We start from the raw sequence: 18,573 nt of genomic DNA, 5'->3' as shown, positions 1-18,573 counted from the left end.
GAACCTATCGTGAATTATAAATGTAAACAGAAATTCAATTCTAGGGGGAGGAAAGAAGATCTTATTATAAGGCAACAGTCACAGAATTCTAAAGCTAAAGAATAAAAACACTCTCCCACAATACAGTTGGGCCAACAAATTAAGACATTTTCCCACTGCAGACGTTCCTGTCAGCCCCTGTCCATCTGCAGCCATAATTTTTATACAATTTTAACTTTGGTTTGGATTTTTTCCCAAAAATGTTACTTTATTCCATTACACCATGAGCTACAAAGAGCACACGCCAATTAAACAATGATGACACATAAAGAAAAAATCTTAGAAGTTAAAAAGAAAAGTTTAAGAGTATAACGTCCAGAAAATAATTACTTAAAAAAAAGTACAAAAGACGGAGGTCCCCGGAGCTGCTGCGCCTGAGCTTACGACTTGGCTCTCCTCCTCTGAGTCCAGGAGAAAGGCTAGGTGAGGTCACCGGGTGATGCACAATCTTCCTATCTATCCATTTTAATGAGAGTATCCTACCTCTCCTATTTCCCCACCGCCTCTGTCTGCTCTTACGGGGAATAGAGCAAAGAACAGCTCTGTGCATAAAACAGGTTTTTTCTAACTTCTGGTTTGTTTTCTTAGGCTAAATCTCCAAGAGTGGAATTACTAGACCAAAGAGTAATAATAATAAGCATGGTTCGAGGATTCTCTCTACAAAAGAATTCACTTTCTTCCCAAAAGACAGTGGCTGAAATGCCACCAACAAAGCCTAAGTTTCCTGTTTCACCACAATCTCACCAGCACTATTTTCTTAAATCTTTGCTAATTTAATTGGTATCAGATGGTCCTTCAAAGGGTTTGAATGCGCATGTCTCTAATGGCCCCCACCATCAGCTTTGATATGTCTGATTATCTAGAGTTCCCCTTGTGCAAACTGTCTTTAGCCATTCATGAAAGTAGTTTCGAGGACGGTTCTAAGGAAAAGCCGATCTCTCAAGAATCGCCCACGGTGAGCGTACACAAGCACACACACACACTCGCACACTCTCTCACAGTCCCCCGACATCAGAAAGGCCACCAGGACAAAGTCCATCTGTCTTACTAATGCTACCAGAGAACGGGCAGATGATGAACGTTTCGTGATCGTCTTGCCTTCCTGACCGCTTAGCGAGCTGTCCTAGTCCGAACGAGGATGGGGTCCAAGCGCAGAGGAGCAGCCACGGCTGGTGGGCAGTAGCCTGGGGCCGCCCCGGGACCGCCCACACCCGGGACCGCCCACGCCTGGGCTCCACTGGTAAGAAAGCTGTGGTATGTCAAATCGCATTAACCCACGTAACCTTCACAACCCACGTGGCCTGCAAGGCTTTACTCCACCTGGACCCCCACTACCTCGCTGACCTCTTCTGCTGCTCTCCCCTCACTCGTTCCGCTCTGGCAAACCCGGCTTTCTTGCCGTCTCTCTTACATACCACGTACACTCCCAGCTCAAGGCTCTTCTACTCGCTCCTCTCCCTGCCTGGAAAATTCCCCAAGGCTGCTCCCTCACTTCCATCAAGTCTGAGCTCAAATGTCACCTTCTCAGTCCAGTCTTCCCAAGCCCAGCCCACCTAAAATAACCATCACAAGTCCCACCGCAACCTCACTCCCCATATCCCTTCCCTTCATTATTCTTCCTCATAGCATCTGCTAATACGGTGTTTAATTAGGTGTATGTTTTGGTTGTAGTCTCCCCTACCATGAAAGCAGGGATTTTTGTGTATTTTGTTTACTGTTTTATCTCCAGCACCTAGAATGGTACCTGGCACATAGTAGGCACTCATGGCAGATTTAAGATAGCCATAAATTCTTTGACCTTCCCATTGAAAGGTGTGGCGTCTGTGTCCCCTCCTATTAAGTCTGGGCAGTGCGGTGACTACCATGACCAATAGAATATGGCAGAAGTGACACTAAGTCAGTTTCTGGGTCCAGGCTTTAAGAAACTGGCAGCCTCCAACTCGTGTCTCTTGGAACTATGAGTCACCATCCAAAAAGCACGACTACCCTAATGCTGCCATGCTGGAGAGGCCACACACAGGTCTCCAGTTGACAATCCCAGCTGTGTCAGCTTTCCAGCCATCCCCCAAAAGGTAGCAGACATGTGAGTGAAGAGTTATGGATCCTCCAGACCAGCCCATCCACCAGCTGAATGCCATGAGTGACCTGGGCCACGGAGAGCAGAAAATCACCCAGCTGAGCCCTGCCCAAACCCTTAAGCCACAAAATCATGAGATATAATAAAATGGTAATGTTTTGAGACACCAAGTTCAGGGGTAATTTGTTATGTAGCAACAGATAACCAAAACAGCACTCAGTAAATATCTGTTGGACGACTGAATAAATGAAGGAGGTAGATGGGACTGCTCCCATTTTATGAACGAGGAAACAGGTCCAGATAGGTAAAGTAATTCTCCCAAAACCACAGTCACTAAGGGACAGCACCTGTCCGATTCCAAGCCTCTCAGTTCGCTTCCACACAATGACAAGGGTTTGGATTTCTTCGTTATCAGCCATTAATGCAATGATCCCAATCCACTCGATGGTCACCTGACACTTGCTTTTAAACAAACCTCCCCCTGAAAACTGCTGAGAAAGGGACAATGAAATCTTTTGTTAAGCCACTTAGGTACATCTTTAAATTCACAATAAATTCACCTGCCATCCTAGAAAGATCCTGTCTACTTTTTAATTTTAAAATATGTGTGTATTATGCTAAGTAAAAAGTATACACTGCTCATATGCACAGTAATTACAGGTCCACTTAACATCATTTCCCAGATTCAGTTCCCTCCTTTATAAAACACCTATCAGACCCGTATTTTGATGTCTGGTCAAGTTTTTGTCTATGTGCGTGTGTTCGGCAATCATTTATTCCATTCTCCAGTTCTTTTTTTTTTTTTTTTTTAATTCAGCAACCTAGGTTAACAACTTCTTACATGTTTTACGTGATAAAAGCCACTATGTTGTTGCTTTTCTCCCCCATATGTCCCTCAACCTAATAGAGCTGACAACGTGAAAACAACAAACCTGCTCCAGGATCCCACCAAGGACGTATAGTTTTGTCATTCCTCCAGATTGGGGGGTTCTTAACCTGAGGGCCACTGAACAGGTCGGCCCCTGGGAGTCCATGGAAATTTGTTCATGTGTACATTTTGGGGGGTAGAGCGCTCTCAGCGTAAATCAGGAGTTCAAGGAAAGTCAGGACACCAAAGGGTACAAACTGTTTCTCTTCTTATAAGCTTAGTAACAGAACTACTATTTACCAAGGCCAAGGTATTTTCACATAAAACATCTCTAACCCTTAAAACTGCCTACACAGTAAGTATTATTAGTCCTGTGTTTACAGAGAAGAACCTAGGGCTTGTAGAGACTGAAAGATTTTCACAAAGCTTTATAACAAGAAAGTTCTGGTGCTGAAATTCAAACCCAAGTCAGTTTGACCTCACATTCTGAACTCTTCCCACTCAGCTGCACTACTGGTAAAACCAAAGAAAGTATAAAACCACCCTGCGACACGGGCTTCCACTGGTCAACAGTCCACTCCCCGGAGCTAATTTTATAGTTTCTCAAGGACCTGGGATGGATGGAATAAACCAGCTAATGAACGAGGCAGGACCAAGGATCTTGGACCTCACATGAAGAGCAGTCGGAGAAGGCTTGAAGTCAAAGGACCAGTGCAGGGAGGGGGGAAATGGGTGCCAAGGTGGCCTTGAGGAGGAGTGGCTGCCATGGCAACACAGAGACAGCTGATGGGCTCATGGGCTCGGCACCAGCAGAGTTATAATAAATGTTTAGGGGAGGTATGGAAACGGCATGTCTCGCCTGAGCAAAACAATCAGAAATGAAAATTGATAAACTTGGGTGGTTTCCCCAAACCTCCTTCAATATTTCTGGGCTGTGAAGACAGGCAGACCTAGCCTTGAATCCTGGCTCTACTGCTAACTAGCTGTGCGGCCAGAGATAGATAACTTAAATCTTTGTTTCCTTTCCAGTAAATGGAGATACTAACATAGATTCCTAGCATCCTTGGAGGGTTAATTGAGAGATGGGTGCCCGGCACAGAAGCAGGTGCCCAGGAAACAATACTGTGTCACCTCCGCCTCTCCCTACAGCCCCCAACCCCCGCTCCAGAACGACCTCTCTTCCCACGCTTCCTCGTCTGGGCACAGCATCGCCATCCAAGGTTCAGCTCTTCTCCCTGCCTCTCACACACACCTCCTCATCCAACAGGAGACCCAGGCCTGAAGGTCCAGCGCATCCTCCACACAGAGCCCGTGAGAGATGAAGAGTGAGGTTCTGCTGCTCCTACATGGCCACAAGTGCCCAAGTCCTGCCCTGCCATCCACTCCTACTGCCCTCCCCACACCCCCAGAGTTCTCAGAGGCACTGAACATAGGAAACAATCGCAGACTGAGAAGCAAAGTACAAGTCTGGACAATCTCATAACCACAGTAGAGCTTTCTAATAAAATTGAGGGCTGTTTATTTTTTTTCGGGGGGGGGGCGGGCAGGGGTGGGGGGAACAGGGAGGGGATATGCAGCTTAAGGGAGCCATCCGAGTCCTCTTACTCAAGTAGAGGCAGAAGTGGAAAAAGAAGACGACTGAGGAAATGAGGACGTCAGCCAGCCCAGCAAGGGCCAAGCCTGGCTAGGTCTGCAGCAGGAAAGCGGAAGAATCCAGAAGCTGTGTTCTTAAGGTACAGTAACCCAGGAGCAAGGACGGCCCAGTGAATATCCTGGACTCTGATTAACCAGATCAGCCCCTCCTCCTCCCTGGAGGAGGCATCAGAAGGCAGGATGGGCGAAGCTGAAGCACTGGGGGCAGAGAGAGAAGCACCCCCTCCCTCCCTCCAGCCCACCGCACTGCCTTCTTCAGCACGTGGCTCCCATCTGGTCAACGGCAACCGCTGTCTACGTGCTCTCCTGACTGCGTTCACCCACCAAACCACATGCCTTCCTTTGATCATTACCTCTCTGCCCAGAACCCTTCAGGGACTCTGAGTTAACAGCAGGACGAAGCCTCCTAACAAGCGGTCACTCTGGGCTCCCTCCGGTGGGCTCCCTCCAGCAGCTCCAGCTTACCTTCCACCTAGCCTTATCTCACCCAACTGCTCCACCAGCACTCCAGGCCCCCACCTGCCTCCAGCCCGTCCCCTCCATCTGGAAACAAAATAGTAAAATCTCCCCAATTCTGCCTGGAGACAGCACGCTTATCCTACAAGGGCCAATCCAAGGGCCACCCCTTCGAACAAAGCCCTCCCTGATTACTCTGGCCCTCAGCAATCACCCTCCCAAAATGTTACCCACCACTTTATTCTATAAACCTCTACAGCACTTGGGAGAGTGCTGGGCACTTTACCTCCATCACACCTCATCCACCTCTCACAGCAGCCCTACAGAGTAGAGGTTCTGATTACACCCATTGTACCAATCAGGAAACTGCGGTTCAGAGAGCTCAAGCAACTTAACCAAAGTACAAAGTGGTGGAATCAGGATTTAAAACCAGGTCTATCTGTGTTCTTTTCACTAAACTAGTGGTTTTTCAAACCGAACTTGCGAAGCCCTCGGATTAGCAATGCCCAAGCCTGGCCGGCTCTCAGCATCATCTAACTACATGTTCCCGGGCCTTCCTCCAGAAACTGAGTCGGTTGGCTGGGGAAAAGCATGGAAATTTATATTTGGTTTTAATGCAGGAATCTGCAGAGCTCCCTTACGTACATTTGTTTACTTGCTTCTGAACAAAGAGACAAGGGGAAAAAGTTTGAAGACCCCTATCCTACACCAGACCACCATCCTGCTTTAAAGTGAGAATGGCCCCAGCGAGTCTGCATGATGCCATGAACTGAGCTGCCTCAATTTCCACCCAAATGGGCCATATTCCTTGAAGATTCCCAGGCACACTCTGGGCCAACACTGAGCTGAGCGTTGCCTTTGCATATCAGAGCTCTCTCAGGGCAGTTTTTTTTCTTTCTTTTTAAGTGGGCTGTATGAAAATAAAATATCCCTGTAATCTTAGAATCACGTTAGAAATGAAAAGCCAGGCCCTCACACTTCCTTCTCCAGGCAGCTGGTTTGTTTTATCTCTAGCCAGATGGAGAAAGAGAAGGTTCTCATCCATCAAATTTCCATCTTATCAGGTTTCACTGTGAGAAAGCTTGTCAAAGTGCTCAGTGGTTACCTTTAAATATACAAAGGAAACTTCTCCAAAATCTTAATGAGGTACAGGAACTCAGTGATGTAAGAATCTCCAGAATTAGTAGGAGATACTGGCGTTCCAGCCACGCTCTACGGAGCTTCGTGGCTGCTGGGGGCTGAGGCAGGAGCGGGGCGAGGTGGGGAGAGAGGGGCTCCCAGGCCTGCCACCTCACCCCACCCCACCCTGAGCAGCTCCACTTTTCTATGTTTTCTCTCCAGAAGAGTTCACTTGAACAAAGAATTCATATGCTCAAAAAATAAATAAACAGAAACCACTGAAATGAGACAGTCCTTGCCAAAGAGACCAACAAACATGCGTGGTACTGGCTGCGAGCAGTTCTGAGCAGGGAGCTCCGTGTAGGCTCCACCAGGAAGCTGGGGAAGAACGAGCGGACAAGGGGGGCCGAGGCCCAGCTGTCAGGCGCCAGGCGAGGCACCACACGTCTCTAAAACCCCACCTGCCCTCTCCTCCAGCCCCCTCCCCGCTCCCCCTGTGCCAGGCTCATTCACGCCCCAGCCTTTGCACAGGCCTTCCCTCTACCAGGAATGCATTTCCACCTCCTGTCCCCCTCACCCCCAGGCAAACTGCTACTTAGCCTTCAGGTCTCAGCTCAAACCCACCTCTTCTGTGAAGCCTCCCTCCCCCTCCCCGGCACCTCTCTCAGCACAGCTGCATTCTCTGTGCTCCCAAAGCACTTGGGCCATCCCTCCATCAGCCCTCATCACGCTATACTTTAGTCAGCTCTTGTCTGCATTTCTTTTATATTTCTCTACTAGATTCCTTCAGAGACTGTGTCTGACTTGATTCAGTCCTGTACTCTCAGTGCCCAGGACAGAGCCTAGCACAGAAATGATGAAGGAAGAACCAGAGATAAGGGAAAGCCTCTCTGTTTGCACCCCAGAGACAAGACAGCAATTCCCTGTGAAAAGTGATGGGAACAGCCTTCTAAACCAGCTTCCCCAGCAGGCCCACGCAGGAGCCACTCACACCCAGGGCCTGTCACTCAAAAGGGTTCTGACGCCCTTCCTAGAGGGATTAATCAGTTGAAAAGGAACAGACGAGCACTTTCTTCAGAGGAGAGGTGAGTGCTGATCAACGAAGAAATTTACAGCTTTGTTGCCTGGACTGGTGAAAAGGCAGAACACAGTTATGAGTCAGCAGCGCCTGTCAGAGAGTCTAGCGGGCTGGGCTGTGTCACCCCAAGTCTTGAGACAGCACCTGCCACACCATTAAAAGCAGGAAAAGAGGAAGGAAAAGAAGGAATCTAATGTAATAAGCATCGCCCTCTGTGAGCCAGGAACCACAGTAGCCATTTACTCCTGCATTAAATTTTATTATCCATTTGTTTAATCCTAAATTAGATATCATTAACCCCATTTTAGGGGAGTAAACATTAGTTTAGAAAAATTAAGTAACTGGCTTGGAAGCTCAGAGTTAAGCACCTGCTGACGCTGAGATTCCAACCTAAGTCCGGCACTGTTTTCCCCTGTCCCAAATATACCCACTAAATCGCTAAGTTTCTAGCACCCAAGGCAGTGACGTCATCACCATCAACAAAACAGCTAATATTTACTGATCATTTATGATGCACCGGATATAACGCTAAGTGCTATACCTTATCTCATAGAATCCTCACAACTGATATCTGTTTTTCTGACAAGAAATGGACACCACAGTCTGCAGAGGCAAAGTAGCTGGTTCCCAGCCCCACAGCTAGCAAGCGATGGAACCAGGATTCAGATCTGGTCTGACTCCCAAGTCTCTGCATTGTGCCTCTCTTACGAGAAACTGGAATTTGCCAAGACAAAACTTCTCCCACACAGGTCATTTAAACTGCCCATTCTACAAGGATACCGACTCAAAATCTTTACACCTGACCTTAAGCAAAAGGGCAGGGGGAGCTCTGACCCTTGGTAAAAATCACACTACCTCAGGTCTGTGGTCTTAGCCCTAAACCAACTAGCCTACAGCCTACAGACACTGTCTCCAAATGCCAGGTTTTGATGACGGTTCACCGAAAGATGTCCTGAATGCTCTCGCAACCCCATCTGGAGCGACCCGTCAATAAACACACGTGAGAACCGGAGGGGTTCAGGCTGAGCCACCCTGAAATTAAACCCGCTCCTGTCAAAGCACACAGGATTGGCCAGCTGGGTGACGGGTACAACTTTAATTAGATCTTTGGGCTGTAGCCAGCAAATGCATCCCCACAGAGCGAAGGGCCCAGGTACTGAAGCACACACTTGTCAGAGTAGTGGGTGACAGGTCTCGTAACAGATGAGAGTGTTATGAGACAGTCTGGGGAACAGGCTAAACCAATGTCTAATAAACGGTGCTTATAAAGGAGAAGAAAAAGACTATGACTTGTTCCTCTCCTCCCTGCACCCACCCCGAGCAGCACACAGAACACCTGAACACACACACACACACACACACACACACACACACACACACACACACACACACACACACACACACACACACACGCCTTGAGTCTCTGGAGCCAAACAAGGGATGTGAGGGCAAAGATGTGAGAACCCAAGCAGCATTCCTGTTAGACCACAGAAGCTGGGACACTTTAAACATCACAGTTAGGACACCGACTTGGGAATACTGGGGGGTTTTGTTTGTTTTTTGCAAAGGCCTCCTGAATTTCTTTGAAGGGATGTGGGTCCCTCTGGTGGCAAGGAGGTATAACACAATGAAGGGAATCTACCCGTGAGACCCTCACTTTTTGACCTTCCTTTTCGTAAAAGACTCCGAGGTAGAGGCCAAAGCTTGGATTCACCCGAGCCTACCGACAGTGCCTGCACCACTGCAAGTGCTCAATAAATGTCCCCTGAATAAACAAATGAGCAAACTGCAAATTACCACACGTGCTGAGTTGCCTGGCACTACTAGGTCACTGCAATCACAGGCAATTAAAACAAACAAACAATGAGCTGACTCTCACAGCCAACATCTCAGTGTTCACGCACCATCAGACACAGTGAATCCAGATGCCTCGGATCCAAGCTGCATTTCCAGACAGGCATTGTCTCCCTCCAAAATGCTCAAAAGCAGGCACAATGAGACGGCAATACATGTTTCTGGCATGAGCAAAGGATGGTTTGATCACATCCAAGAGAGGCTGGCTTGCCATCAGAAAGAATTCAGGCAATGCTACAAAAGCCCATACTGCTTGACAGGGGACCACTGCAAAGGCTTTGAGTTGGGGATCATCTCTCAACAGGGCTGCAGTATTTCCCACTTATTTTGAAATTCTTGTCCAAGAAACGAAAATAATGGGAAACAGCTAGAGAGAGTCCTAGGGACTGAAAACCTTAATACTTACAAGCTTAACAGACTTGGGTGACATTGATCTGGCCCTGTACAAAACTGCTTCTACTGAATGGGGTATTGTCGAAGAGTCTGTATACTGCTCAGAGAACTCTTTACAAAAACCTACCGGAGGAAATACTTCCCTCAGGCCTCAGTGCCAGCAAAAGCTGTCCCTTTACCTTAACGTGTTCTTATAGACACCAGAGACCCTGTAACTGAATTTCCCTTTTCACTTTCGCTGCCAGGAGCCCCAGCTGGATTTTAAGTCCCTCTTCAGCACTGTGGCAGCTCTGACAAGTGGCACTTCTCCTCACTCACCTGCCTCCATTTCCCTGGTCACCCTTATTGTTCCGTGACCCTAATGCCTTTAATCTCATTTAATTTTATGACTTTACATAAACCTCTGAAAATGCTTTTGAAACACAGAAAGAAAGAAATTACAAGTCTGAAAGCTTCAAATAACCAAAATACTTCAAGTTGGGTGGTCTTGAAAATGGATTATTGTAGTCCGCTGAAAGGCTGAAATTGTATCAATCTTCCTTTTTGCTAAAAGCACAGTATTCTTAACATAAATATTGTCTGGCACAGCCTCAGCATGGTATCTCAGGTGAAGTCCTGAAATTAAGAGTCCACAGACTTGGATCCCTGTCACATATTTATCACTTTCTATGTGACCATGATCAAGCCATTTAAATTCTGAGGCTCCGGGGCTTCCCTGGTGGCGCAGTGGTTGAGAGTCTGCCTGCTGATGCAGGGAACACGGGTTCGTGCCCCGGTCCGGGAAGATCCCACATGCCGCGGAGCGGCTGGGCCCGTGAGCCATGGCCGCTGAGCCTGCGCGTCCGGAGCCTGTGCTCCGCAACGGGAGAGGCCACAACAATGAGAGGCCCACGTACCACAAAAAAAAAAAAAAAAATTTCAAGAATCCGCCTGCCAGTGCCGGGGACCTGGGTTCGAGCCCTGGTCAAGGAAGATCCCACATGTCGCAGAGCAACTAAGCCCACACGCCACAACTACTAAGCCTGCGCTCGAGAGCCCGCGAGCCACAACTACTGAGCCCACGTGCTGCAACTACTGAAACCTGCACGCCTAGAGTCCGTGCTCCACAAGAGAAGCCGCCGCAATGAGAAGCCTGTTCACCTCAACGCAGAGTAGCCCTGGCTCACTGCAACTAGAGAAAGCTTGCGCACAGCAACAAAGATCCAACACAGCGAAAAATAAATAAATAAATTTATTAAAGAAAAACAAAAATTCTGAGGCTCTGATTAATCTATAAAATGGGAAAAACCTTTTGTATGCCCAATCACAGGGCTGTGAGCACCAAGGGAAAGACAGGCAGTCCTTGTATTAACTGTAAAGTGCACTGGAGAAGAATACGCCTAAGAAATCGTATCTGCTTCATTTCTATCACTCTGTAACAGCAGTTTTCATTAACAGAGGGTGTTGAGGCTTGAGCTGAATGTGGACTGAGAAAAAGACCAGTGTTTGGAACACATTTTCTTCCCGGTGTTTTTCAGCTCTACCTGTGGGATGCAGTGAAGTTTGAGTAAATGCTGAGTACTCACGAGTCCTGGAGGGGAGCTTACTATGCACCCAGACAGCCCAGAAGCCACACCTGAGCGGCGCCGTTACAGAGGAGCAGGTTCTTTTTCCCCTCTATCCCCGACCTCCCGGAGCCTGACACACGTCACGTACCTTTTCTCATCTTCTTGTCTCCGGGCTCTCTGCAGGCAACCCATTCTCCAGACCTCCATCAGACAAGTCTCTCTAAACTGCAAATCTAACAATCCTCTGCTCAACTCCCCCTCGACAGCGGCCCCACTGCCTGCAGGTCAAGTCCACACTCCCAAACTCTGTATCCAAGGCCCTCTACAATTCAGCCTCTCTCTAGGTTAAAGCCACCCTTCACTACAGCCCCAAACTCTTCTTCCCCCAAACACCACACTCTCTCACATCTGTGTACCTTCACCTCCTATACGAAACTCTCGTCTCCCTCGCCTAGCTGGTAATCTTCAACTCAAACTTCAGAACCAGTTCGAAAGTTACTTTCCCAGGGAGCCTTCTCCAATCCTGCTCTGTGCTCTCGTGGTTACTCTGTTCCTATCTCCGTCCCGGAACTGTCCCCAGGCAGAGCTGAGGGCCCGCACAAAGCGTTCAATGTGGCTGAATGCATGAATGGGAGTCCTTTCCATTGCCAAGCCAGACACAGGGGCCACCAAAAGGCCTGGGGTTTTGTTTGTTTCAATCCAAAAGCAACAGCAATAGCAGCTGGTGAGTGGGAGGCTCTAGTTAATTAAAGAGCCTAGTTAACAGAACCAGCTGATAAGCCATGCAAGGCTGGTGGGTTACACTCTACCTCTGCATGCGTCCTAGCACCATAAGGCAAAGTCATCCCCAGCAGGGTTCCCCAGACGCTGAATAGGCCAGTGCCCCCAAGATCGGGTGCGAAGCATGCTCACGAGATGGACACAGTCAAATTCTTAGGATGAAACCAGAAGTTAAGCAGAGGTACTGTTGTGATGCGATACATGCTCAAAAAGAAAGAAAGCACGGCCAGATCCTCTTGTCAGAAACGTGCATGACTCGATGTAGAAAAGCAGCCGTGATGAGACACTAGGAAGCCCTGAGTCACAGGCAGGCTCACCTGATGTGAGCATCCAGAGGCACAGCTGCTTTTTGGTGCCCACGGCCCTGAAACAAAGCCGCGCCTTCTCTGGATAACTGCTCACTCCCTCCAAACATGGGGTTCTAGGGGAAGCTGCCAGTGATGATACACGAGCTCTCACACACACACACACACACACACACACACACACACACACGCGCACAACCACACACACACTCACTTCTGACAAAGAATGAGCATGTGACCCAAGTTGGGCCTCTCGATACCTCACCTGTCTGGCCCTCCAGACCAGGGGACAACAGGGGTAGTGGGGTGTGAGAGTCCTCCTTCATCTCATTTACTAAACTGGGGAGCTGTGATCCCAGCAGGGCTGGTAATGCTGGGTCCAACCACTTGGAGCTGGAGTAAGAGGACGCAAGAAAGAGAAGCCAGGGCTTCCCTGGTGGCGCAGTGGTTGAGAGTCCGCCTGCTGATGCAGGGGACACGGGTTCGCGCCCCGGTCCGGGAAGATCCCACATACCGCGGAGCGGCTGGGCCCGTGAGCCATGGCCGCTGAGCCTGCGCGTCCGGAGCCTGTGCTCCGCAACGGGAGAGGCCACAACAGTGAGAGGCCCGCATACCGCAAAAAAAAAAAAAAAAAGAAAAAAAGAAAGAGAAGCCAGCTCTCAGAGAGACACGGACTCGGTCCCGGCAGAGTTCCTGTCACCCCTGTCCTTCCAGCCATTTAGTTACCCAAGGCAATGCATTCCCCTTTCTGCCTAAGTTACTTAAAGCTGGGTTTCTATCCCCAACAACAAAAAAGAACTCCCACCCGTAGTATACTTCACTCTAGTCTCTCCCTCTCACTGTCACATGCCCCTTCCATTCCTTGCCAAGCATTCCTTGCTTCCTTATGAAGGCGTATGCATGTTACTTAGGAATAAATCTTATCAACAGCAGTCCAGAATTCTTTTAGAAGCACTAGAGTTTTCATGAATAAGTGAATTATGGAACCAACATTGTCTGATAATAGAGGGATTGGTAAATAAATTACAGCGTATCCACGTGATGTAATGTTACATAGCCATTTCAAGTGTAAGTTATAATGTAAAGAAACAATTACATATTTTATACACCTAGGTGTGTGTGTATGTGTGTGTCTGTGTGTGTGTATCTCCCAAATCCAATTTCTATTGAATAAACATTTTTATATGATACAGGGGGATGGAGGGGACAAACTAAACTGAAAAAAAAAAATGTTATCCAACAGTGAAGGATCTAAGAATTGGTTATGAAAACTGACCTCTAGAGAAGGACCCTCTGGCCAGTCTTTTCTTTACCTCATCCACAGAGGCACACGACTCAGACCTCACACTGCTCACTCAACTGAAGTGTCATCTCCGCTAGAAGGCTTCCCTGACTACTCTGTCCCACGAGGATCTTTCGCACTGACTGCGTAAGCTGCATGAATTAGCTCTGGGTTTTACACTGCTTTGCATTTTGTCATGTATAACATTTTCACCTCCCTTAAGGAAAAAATAAAACATTCAGGGCTCATGCCATGTATTTCCAACAGCATCTCAACTAGACACATTTGGTTTTCAGTAACATTGAATAAATATCAGGTCTTTTAATAACATGCAATAAACTGGTATACACCAATACTGCTGGTTGCATCATAAACTGGGTGAGCCCTTTGGACAAATAATTTGGCAGCATGATTAACTAGTATAATCCTCAGAATCTATCCTTGGGATTTCAAGAAAAAAAAAAAAAAAAATGCCTTTATGCCCAAAGATGTTCATTGTGGCATTACTTAAACAGCCAAAACGTCCAAGAGAGCAGGAAATGATTATTAAGTAAATCAGGTGAAATCTATTCAATGACGCGTATGCATCATTCAGCATGACTGCTCCGGAGCCTACACAACACGCGGAGATGGCCGTGAGAGGGAAAGTGATCAAAGAACACACAACGGCATTTAGCCTCTGATTGGACTGGGGCCCCAAATGCACCAGGACTAAAGGGTGATACTGAAAAACAGAGTTACTTTATGAGGGTGGTGGAATTATAGGCGACATTTTCTTATTTTCCTAAGTTTCCATTATTGCTCTCTTGATGTTCATTAAAATTTCTGTTAAAATAGACAAACATTTATATTTCAATCCTCTTGTCAGTGCCAGCCTTAGGATTTCAAACTATGGTCCTGACGTCCCGTCCCTGCCAACAGCAGCCACCAGAGAACTAACCTCTGGTACCTGCGGGCTCTCCTTCGAGCTCTCTACTCCAATGACTCTGCCTGCCCCAGGCGCCCGTGCAGGGAATTCGTTTAACCTGAGTGTCAACAATCACTCAGACTCAGTCCCTGTGCTACCCGACTGCACCGAGGCTGTGGATCTGGACGTGACTCTCAGGATGCGGAATACTTACATTTAAACCTAACAAACTGTAAAAGATCAACTTTTTTGTCTACCAAATTCAGAGAGAATTTCTTAAATACTAACATCCAACGCTAAATAGAGTACTCTTAAAAAAAGATCACTCTCACCTAGGGAAACGTGGTATAATCTTTCTGGAGAACAATTTGGGTGTATCTATAAAATAGTCTTTAAAATATTCATACTCTTTGACCCAGTAATTATACCTCTATCAGGAAATAATCAGTGGATAAATATTTATGTACAAGGATGTTTGCTGCAGCATTTGTTATAAGGCAAATATATATATAATGAACTAAACATCCTACAGTAAGGACTAGTTAAATAAACTGTAGCACATTCAAGTGATGAACCATTATGTTCACACACAAAAAAACACGTTTTTGAAGAACACTCATGACGGCCCCACACCAAAGGGAGAACATTGAATAAAAAAAAAAAAAAGAAACAATACAAAAATGCATTTTCAGCTTGACACCAATAATGTGCACCAATAATGTGCACGCGTGTGTGTGTGTGTGCATGTGTGTGACAGAAAGAGAGAGAGAGAGAGAATAAAAGGACTAGAACATCAAATAGCTAAGACTGGTCATTTCTAGGTGATGAGATGGTGAGTGAAATATTTTATATTCTTCCGGTTTTTCTAAGCTTTCGGCGATGAATATCTGTCTCCCTAAAACAGCCAAAGAGCCCTGGCCAGCGCAAGCGCCCTGCCCACTACCTCGAGGGCCGAGCGGCACTCACGTGGGTGATGCGGTCTCCCTTGCTCCTCTCTTGGTGGGCTGCCTCCAGCTCCTTCTCCAGTCTCTCCCTCTCCTGCTGCAGGTCGCTCAGCTCCCGGCTGACTCTCTTAATGCTCCTACGCAGTCTGTGGTTCTCTGTGCTCTTGGTGAGGTTTTCTGAGCGCAGCTCAGCCAAAAGGGCTGCCTTTTCTAACAGAGCAGCCTCGTAATCTTCAGACCCCTAGAAGAAGAGGAGGGGAAGGGGAGTTGGGCTGATTTTCACAGCTCAGGAAACAAACCAAGAAATCGGTGCTACTTGTTCACCAGTTTTGTTTTTCTTTTTTTGGTCGGGGGGGGGGGGTGGAGGGAGGTGGAGATTAACATAACATTCAGGACCCACAGCACAAATAATATGAAAGTTTTGAAATAACACAGGGTAGTGTTTATGTTACAACGTTGATGTTAAGGGGGAAAAGGCTACAATTATTGTGTAAAAACTTTTTTTTTTAAAGATGAGAAAGAAAAGCACAAAATGTTAGTAGTAATTGTATTTAGTAGGGTGGGAATACAGATGATTTTTTTCCTTTACTTCTCTGCATTTTCAAATGTTGTAAGGTTAGTGAGCATGTTATTTCTGTAATAGTTTAAAAAAACAATTTAAGTTATTTTTAAAAGATAGAAAATAAAGAATTTTATTTGAAAAGCAGAGATGGATTCAAGCACTGGCAATGTTCATCTCTGTTAGAGATAAACCCACAGTCATCTAGAGAAAAAGGAAGGTCAACCTAGTAATCGATAGCCACCTCAAGAGGCTACAAGTTCAGCAGAGTCGGAGGTCTACGCGTGTCAAGAAGATGTTTATTTCATTAATACAGTTTATTAGAGAAAATACATATGTGATTATCGTGCATATGAAAAAATGTCGTAACTCACCACTAATCAAAAAGAGCGAATTAAAACAAGCTTTCACTTAACAAGTGAGATTGTTTTAATGAGAATATCCAGTGCTGGCAAGCTTATTGGGAAATGGCACAATTAACATTCACGTTTCAAGAACTGACCAAGCATCTAGAAGCCAAGAAATATGCTGGCAGGAATGTACGTTGATAGAACTCCCCGTGGACAGATTATGTACATCAAGTATGTGTGTATTATATAAAGATGTTCACAATCATCCCAATAATTCCATTCCTAGGATTCAATCTCGGAGAAGAATCCAAAATATAAGGGGAAAAGCCTTATATACAAAGTCATTGGGGCTTCCCTGGTGGCGCAGTGGTTGGGAGTCCACCTGCCAGTGCAGGGGACGTGGGTTCGAGCCCTGGTCCAGGAGGATCCCACATGCCGCGGTACGGCTAGGCCCGTGTGCCACAACTACTGAGCCTGCGAGCCACAATTGCTGAAGCCCCTGTGCCCGGCGCCCATGCTCCACAGCGGGAGAGACCACCGCAGTGAGAAGCCTGCGCACCGCGGCAGGGAGTAGCCCCCGCTCGCCGCAACTAGAGAAAAGCCCACGTGCAGCAATGAAGACCCCAAAACAGCCAATAAGTAAATAAATAATAAATTCTTTTTTAAAAAAAAAGTCATTCATCAAAGAACTACTTAAAACAGTGAAAAATAAGAAACAACCTAAATGTGCAAGAATATGAAAGCGAATAAAGTATGACAAAGCCACACAATAAAACCTTAAAACTACATTTACAAAAAGTTGATAATATGTGAATATTTCTAAGTCACTATGTTACATTAAAAAAAAAAAAAATCCCTGGTGGCTCAGTGGTTAAGAATCCACCTGCCAATGCAGAGGACACAGGTTCAATCCCTGGTCCGGGAAGATACCACACGCCGCAGAGCAACTAAGCCCGTGCTCCACAACTACTGAGCCTGCGCTCTAGAGCCCACGAGCCACAACTACTGAAGCCCAAGCGCCTAGAGCCCGTACTCCACAACAAGAGAAGCCACCACATTGAGAAGCCCATGCACCGCAACGAAGAGTAGCCCCCTCACCGCAACTAGAGAAAACCCGCGCACAGCAACGAAGACACAACGCAGCCAAAAATAAATAAATTAAAAAAAAATCAAATTGTAAACGATCTAAAAAATAAAATCTATGCATAGGAGAAAGCCTAGAAGGAAAAACAACAAGGCGTTAATAGTGGTTGGGGGACTTCCTGATTTCCCTTTTTTCCCTTCTTGCCAGTCTTCTGAAAAAATTTTTGAAACATATATAATACTTATACTCAGAAGAAAATTAACTTTTTACAAAATCTGTCTTTTGAATTAGATTGAGGACAAGATTAAAAATTTTAAAGCAAGGGACACTTGAGCTGTCAAGGTCGCAGCTCAGACTGTGGAGTAAAGGGACTGGCCCCAGCTTCCAGGCCCTCCCAAGAAATCCATCTCTGCCTCTGTGGACAGTGAAGTCCTAGCTGTTCAGCAGAGGTGGGCTACAACCACCGTCACTCCGGAGGCAGAGGGGTTCCGCTGTTCCTGGGCCCCTACAACCCAGCCACCTGGTCCCATGCTTCCCCAACTATTGTCTAGGACACAGCAACAGAGGCTGAGGGAGAAAGCCATTCAAATTCCAAAGTAGGTTTTATTAGAAGCTTCTGTTTTAGTTTCCTTTAAAATTAAAATAAAGAAATGGGAAACCTAGGTCACGGGCCCACCCAAAAAATGTATCTGGGGCAGTGCTTATTTAAATAAACTCAAAAAGAGAAAAGAAGATAAACAATGATTTGGGAAAACGCTCACCTTGAACAATTTTCGTAGTTACCTTTTATTAAGCACTGATTATGTATGCGGGGTTAAACCAGGCACTTTTACACGTATTGTATCTCAGTCTCTCACAGGACCCTACAAAGTACACATTATTATCCCTATTTAAGTAACTTGAGGCTCAAAACTGTTAAATGACTAGCCTGTCATCAGGCTGTAAGTGATTAAATCCGGGATTCAAACGACTCCAGAGCCTGTGTTCTTCCCAGAGCACTATTCTGTCTTGCCCATTCCTGGGCAGATTCCAGTTAACACCAATAAACTACAAAAAATTAAAACAAGCAGACTGAATTCAAGGGGAGAACACCAGTTAGGAGCTTGTTAAACAAAGGATAGCAATGGTTGATACTAAAATAATAGATGTTATCAAGCGATCAAAGTTCTGTGGGATTATCATGTAAATAACGATAACAAAGCCTCTAGAAAAATCTGAGCTCGAAGAATTCAAATTCATACATTCGATTCACTTCATAAAAATACTTTCCATGTTAAT

At 46.4% G+C, this 18,573-nt stretch overlaps 1 protein-coding gene across 4 annotated transcripts in view; it reads right to left on the bottom strand.

Moving 5' to 3' along the window:
• The window catches only part of CDK5RAP2 (CDK5 regulatory subunit associated protein 2), a 181,749-nt gene that overhangs the window by 104,796 nt on the left and 58,380 nt on the right, over window positions 1-18,573 (bottom strand). For 3 of the 4 annotated variants that reach the window (XM_082657379.1, XM_082657380.1, XM_082657381.1), the window contains one exon: window positions 15,325-15,543. The exons of the other annotated variant lie outside the window; for it this stretch is intronic. In XM_082657379.1, the coding sequence (XP_082513505.1) occupies window positions 15,325-15,543 (219 nt within the window). The remainder of the gene's footprint in view (window positions 1-15,324; window positions 15,544-18,573) is intronic. 4 annotated transcript variants of the gene reach the window in all.

The sequence above is a fragment of the Grampus griseus genome (assembly GCF_964374135.1).
Source record: "Grampus griseus genome assembly, chromosome: 6".
In the NCBI taxonomy this organism is placed as follows: Eukaryota; Metazoa; Chordata; class Mammalia; order Artiodactyla; family Delphinidae; genus Grampus; species Grampus griseus.
Note: the sequence above shows the minus strand (reverse complement) of the source record. Positions and strands in the feature narration are given on the sequence as shown.